The following is a 6,503-nucleotide window of genomic DNA, read 5'->3' on the forward strand; positions in this document are numbered from 1 at the left end:
TAGCTTCCTTGATGTCTCTGGTTCATCCCGGTTTCAAGAAAATTCTTTTGAGGAGCCTTGAGAGTTTAGGAATTGCTCCTAGAGAGCTCTTACTGCCGTCAAATATTTCAATGATTGTTGGTATGTCACTCGAGTTCGAACCGAAGTTCAAGTGGCCAACTATTCTTCTTTGCTTTATTTGTTGCGTGATACTATTGTTCAAAAGCTTCAACGAAGATCGATTCTACCAGGAATTTATGGGAAATCGAATAAACGCTATTAAAATTATTGCTGGTATACCTGATCAGGATTCAGTAGTAACCAACCCGTTCAACTTCACCACAGCTAGAACCATACATACTCAGCTTGGTGCTTTTTCTCATTTCAAAGGCGAGGTTATTCGTTACCTATTAGCCGAATCTGAGAATTCCACAACGCTTGGTTACCTTGCCAAGTACTTGGTGACCATTCTGGCTTGGTCTGATATGAACTATTTTACGCTTATTTTTGAGAAACTGCTCTTTACCAGATCATGCGTAGTTGAAGATTTCCGCATCAAGCATGAGGTTACGAATCTCTATATTTTATATAAGGATATTATCAAAGCTAAACATCCGCAATTTTTCCGGTACATGGAAGGACTGAATCAGCAAAGTCTTTGGGAAAGGGAAAAGTTTCAGATCTTGTATGCTGTGGCACTAAAGATCAAGACAGAGGAACAGAATTGTGAGATTACTAATAATAATATCCAAGTGGAAGAGGAGAATGAACTTGTTACTGAATTATACAATCAACATGTTGCTGCTGCTAATGCTGTGGAGAAATGTATTGAAGTTGTTGACTCTAATAGTATATGATTCTAGTTGTTCATCTAGGTCTTTTTGCTTTTAATTTTGATGATATGGCTGAGCAATTTAATGGGGGCTCTACCAAGCTTTTTCTATCTGCTATTATAAAAAAACATTAAAAAAATTGTCACTTTTGCACTAGCATACTTTTTTATAGAATTTTTTTCTACTTTGTTTTTAAGTTTTAATTTGTACATATTTTTTTAAAACAATCTTATATTTTGAAAAACAAAAATTCATCTGATTAAACATTCAGTTTCCTCAACTTGAAAGGCTTGTTGATAAGGTAGCAGAAGCAGAATTCGACTCATGAAAAAAAAGAGTAAAAAGTGGCGTAATGCTATTTTTATAATTCTGCTAAAGTTGGAGGTGTATGATTTAGGCAATTCCTGGGCCTAAATTTATTGTAAGCGGGCCACTGACTGATATTTTTTACTTTGAGGAAATTACACCATTTACCAAAAAAAAAAAAAAAATTATAAAACTATATGTTGATTTTTTTCATTTACAAAATCTTAATAATATTTACAAAAGTACAAAAAAATAAAAAAAAATATCAAAAATACGGTGTATACTGTGGGTATAATATCAGTATACTAATAAACTAACATTATATCAACATTATACTAAAACTATACCGATATTATACATACTGAGATTTTATTAATATTAAATGAAAATTTACCAAAATTACATCAAACCGTACACTACTGTACAGCAGGCAATTTGCGACGGACTATTCCGTCGCAAACTATGCAAAATCCGTCGCAAATAGCACTTTGCGACGGATTTGCGACGGAATCTGTCCGTCGCAAATTGTCTGGTCGCTAAATTTTTAGCGACCAAGGGGTCGCAAGCCATATCCAACAAACCGTCGTCAATTTCGTCTCCCAAAAAATGAAAAGGGAGACGAATTTGGCGACGGATAATTAAGTTTGCGACGGAATATATTCCGTCGCAAACTTTATTTTACTGTGCGACAGGGATTTTGCGACGGATTGGATCCGTCGCAAATTATAAACTCTGCGACGGAGCAATTCCGTCGCAAATCTCATTCATTTGCGACGGCTTGGATCCGTCGCAAATTACAAACTCTGCGACGGATCCAATCCGTCGCAAATCACAAACAATTTGCGCGGAAAATTTCCGTTTTCTCGTCCGTTTCCCTGTTTTATTAACGACGATTATAACCAGTAAAATCTACTATTTACAATTCTTAATAAAACTCAACTTCAGGAAAAGAACGCTTTCATATAAAAACATATTATATTTTACATAACGCAACAAAATGTATAAAGCAAAAAAATAGAAAATGTATAAAGTGACAAAATACAAAATGTCAGAAACGCAAACATGACACTATAAAGTCGGAGTGTCGTCATCGTCTGAAGGACCTTAGGGTGGAGGTGGGCGATACTGCGGAGGAAGAGTCTGCATCATCTTTGCCATCTCAGCCTGAATAATCTCGGCCATCCTCTCATTGGCTCTCGCCTGCTGCGCACGGAGATCCTCCACCTCAGTGGTAATCTGGCGCAGTCCGTCCTGGATCCCCGCCCGCACACGCCGCTCGATCTCCTCCTCAGTTCGCTGTGACTGTGTGGACCTGGTCCTCGCCCTACTAGACGTCGTCGTATCCACGTACGCACTAGTCGCTGAACCCAACCCGTAAACACGACGCTTCTTGTTAACGCCCTCGATATCCAGAAACAGCTGGGTCTCGTCGACTTCTGCTGTGCTAGAAGAACCCCCATCGGTCGGCGGCTGCGATGCAGCAGCAAGTCTCTGAGCAATTGCATCCTACAAAAAGATAGAAAAACATATCACATAACGGTTAAAAACGTATAACATATGAAATGTAAGTATAATTTCTAACGAAAATTCGGCAGCATTTCCTCTATAATTTGATTAACACCCATTTTTCAGGGATATCCTGCAAACATATACATTTCATATACAACCCACCGGCTGTTAACACACCTAATCTAGTATTTACAATTTACATTAAAACACATTTTACACTAATTTAATCTAACACTCGAGTAAAGTAAAACAACTACTAAAATTATATAGGTTCATGACTTACACTCATGTTCTGGGCCCTCTTGTCTACCATGACACCCTTATCAGCTTTCGTGGAGTGCATCCGAGTATACAGCTCCGTTGCGGTAGGCTTGCGGCCGAGCTCTTCAGCCTAAAAGAAAAATAAACAATTTGTTAGTTCATCAGAAAATCTGAAAATAAAATATAGTTGTAAATAAAAAAGAATTCTAGAAACAAACCAACACATCCATATGTCGGATGGCGGAACGGGATCCCCCTGTATGGCGTACTGGTCCGGAACCAGCTCCAGCAGGCTCGCTCATCCTATTAGCGCGAGCTACATCGGACTTCTTCTTCTTATCTTCTGACGCCCAGACGGCCTTCCAGGAATCCCAGATAACTTGGCTGATCGAGGTATGTTTTTCGTCCTTCTCTCTCATCCTATGAATAACGTCCTTATATCGGTTTGCAGCATGCGCCATGAATACACTTTTGATGACGTCGTCGCTGTAATCCGCCGTATCCCACCAGTATTCCTTCTGCAAAACATAAACGCCAAGTTTGAGTTAGTAATTTTGCGTTAGTCTACATTCAAACTTTAAAATTAACAATTTATTACCTTAAATTCCTCCCAATAGAAATCTGTCTGCTCTGCAGTCAGAAACCTCCAGGCTCGCCCATTCTCGAACCAGCACTTTCTAAAGATCTCCCGCATAGACCGGGAGATTGGTCCAGAGTGCAACAGCCTCTCCCTGCGAGGTTACAGCAAACTTTTACTTTCTATAGTAAAACGATAATGTGAACAAGTGCTTAAAAGAAAAGAAAAGAGAATAAGAAAAGCATGAAAAAGAAAACAAAGAAAATAAACAAAGGCAATCAAAGATTGAAAAGTTCACAAGTGCGGAAAATTTCGAGCTAGATCGAAAGTTAGTAGTGTTTTATAAGTAAGTTTTCAAGTCAAGTTGTAGCCATATTTATCCATTTTTTTACCTACCCCTAACCCTTAGCCAAGTTACAACCCTTAACAAGTCCATATGATAGTTGTTGATTACCGAACTAAGTAGTGGAGTCCGGGACTAAGAGCAAGCCTATGGTGAATTTGCATATGTATTGAGCTTTACTTTCGCACCCGAAACACTTGAGTGTTAGAGTGATCCCTTGTGAGGAATGATGCCCTTACTTGATGCTTATGAACATAGTGCCATGATTTGCTAATTTTGATTAACCAATGTGTTGCATTTCCCGTAGATGATGGTAAGCTCGAGATTGTTTGACATAATGCCATATCATTAGTAGTCTCATTGTCATCGGGATATGTCATTATAATTGCATTCGTCATTTGTTTGCATCGCTTTTGGTTGATGATATTAGACGATTGCATTTGTAACTTCATTGATTGGGAATTCGTTGTTGACATTTGTTCATAATTGCCAAGGTTGTTGATTGTGTTAGTAGTAAGATTCATTTCTTGCTTGAGGACAAGCAAGGGTTTAGTGTGAGGAGGTTTGATAGGAGTAGAATACTCCTAGTATTTAGATAGTTTTCGCATCGCTTTATTGCGTTTTGACATGTGTTTTTAGGTGTTTCGATACCTTATTATGTGTGTTGGCGTTTCAGGTGATTTGGAGTGTTTGCGGAACTATTTGGGCTAAAAAGAGTGAAGAATTAAAGAAATATCAAAGTCGGAAGCTAAAGCAAAGAGTGAAAGAGAAATCAAGTTTTTTAAAGCATGTCTTGGAAGAGAAGTTCATGAGCGAAAGAGAAGCTGAGAAGCAAAAGAAACATGTGTAATTTAACACATGTCTCGACCAAGACATGGTGCTTCTCGACCAAGACATGAAGGACCATTTTGCACGAAGGGTCATCAAAGGAGCTTCTCGATCGAGAAGCTCAACTTAAATGAGCTTCTCGACCAAGACATGAGGAAAAAAGCTGAAGACGAAATTTGTTTGAAGAAAGAGCTTTAAGTGGCCCACTTCCCTTTTTAGCCCAACATCTCTTGTACTAGGGTGTTTTTATTTCCCTTTTTATCCAGACTATATAAGACACTTTATATTTTAGGTCAAGAATCATTCACTTTTGTAGACAACAATTGGGATCAATCAATTTTTTCCCTTTTTGCTCTCTATTTTGGATAGAATCTTCATAGTTCTTGGTGTTCTTCATTTAATTTCCAGATTTTGCTATATTGGGAAACTTATTAAATACAAGTATTTTAATTCAAGCTTCATTATCTTGTTCATGTGTTTTAAGTTCAATTATTACTCCAAGGTATTTATTCTTTACTCTATGCCCAATCTTTACTATTGCTTAATTAGTTATGTCATGATGATGATTAGTAGCTAAACCCCTTGTTTGGGGGTTGTTATGATTGCCATGATTGATTAGATAGGTGATTAGGGTGAGGGTTTATGGGTGATGTTGGTTGTTGTGCTTCTTGAGCTTAATGCTTAGAATAGGTTGGCCTCTTATTCTTTGCTATGTGGTTTAATTAGGAGAACGAGAGTTAACTAATTAGACTATACCTAGGGGAGTACATGCTTTAGACCTAGATGCATTAGCATGATCTAGGGCTATTTTGGTTGTGGAGTTTGCTTGATTAGTTGGCTTTATTAACTCTCTTGAAATTTATGAGCACGAGAGTGGATTAGATTTCGGGATTGTTAATCAAGTTTCGACTCTTTCAATTCCGGCTCGAGAGAGCGGAATTGATTCCGTAGAATAGCTTGACCCGACCTTAGTTCCCATCACCTTAACCCAAACTACTTAGATATGACTTTGGCATGACTAGCAACCTCTAAACGCCTTTTTCCTATTGTTTTATCCCGTTTATTAATTAAGTGCTTTAGTTTTTAATTGCTTAAAGTGTTAATTTCGCTAGTTTAAAATTCCGTAGCCATTACTATAATTCTAATTGATCGTTGCTTTCCGAATTGAATTTCCAATTACGTGTTCGCTCACTTTAAACCTCTTGTCTTCGTGGGATCGATTCCGTATTTCCGGATTACTACAAGTTAGTATTTTTGCTAACAAGTTTTTGGCGCCGTTGCCGGGGACAAGGTTGCGTTTAATTGATTGAAAGTATTGTGAAATTCGGTCGAGTTAGCGTTATTTTCTGTTTTTTTTGGTTTATTGTTATTAATTATCTTTCGTGGTTTACACTCGGTTTTCTTGTCTTTGTTTGTGTAGGGAATTTGATTTTCGTGTATGCACAATACGCGACTAGCAAATCTACCACTAGAACCGTTCCAAGATAACCTCGGTTACTACGAAAGGGGTGTAAGAAGAAGAGCCCGTATACCCGAAGTTATGAATAACGAGGGAAACAATTATGATGAAGAGGGGAGGTTCAATCCTCTAATGGATGGAGGGGAACAACAATATCCACCCGCTCCTCCATTAGGGAATGTGAACCGACCAAGGCAACAAGACCACCTAAGGGATGATCGACCCCAAGCGCACGCACAAGTGCCAAACCAACAAAGACAAACTTTGGGTGAGTTTTTCTTGCCGGATGTGGACAATGCAACTTTTGGATGCTTCGCAATGCCGGTTCAAGCGGCAACTTTTGAGATCAAGCCGAGTACCATTCAACTTTTGGAAAATCGTTGTGCCTTCTTTGGGTTGAGTCATGAG

The 6,503-nt window shown here is 38.4% G+C and overlaps 1 protein-coding gene across 1 annotated transcript; it reads right to left on the reverse strand.

Annotated features, from left to right (window-relative positions):
- Positions 1-2,222: 2,222 nt before the first annotated feature.
- On the reverse strand, positions 2,223-4,332 carry LOC126687776 (uncharacterized). Its single transcript, XM_050382332.2, has 5 exons — positions 3,989-4,332; positions 3,487-3,619; positions 3,107-3,406; positions 2,911-3,018; positions 2,223-2,624 (listed from the first exon to the last, which is right to left on the reverse strand). The coding sequence occupies exons 1-5, from the start codon at positions 4,330-4,332 to the stop codon at positions 2,223-2,225; spliced, it is 1,287 nt and encodes a 428-aa protein (XP_050238289.2).
- Between the last annotated feature and the right edge of the window lie 2,171 nt (positions 4,333-6,503).

This window comes from Mercurialis annua, linkage group LG6 (assembly GCF_937616625.2).
Source record: "Mercurialis annua linkage group LG6, ddMerAnnu1.2, whole genome shotgun sequence".
NCBI classification, from domain to species: Eukaryota; Viridiplantae; Streptophyta; class Magnoliopsida; order Malpighiales; family Euphorbiaceae; genus Mercurialis; species Mercurialis annua.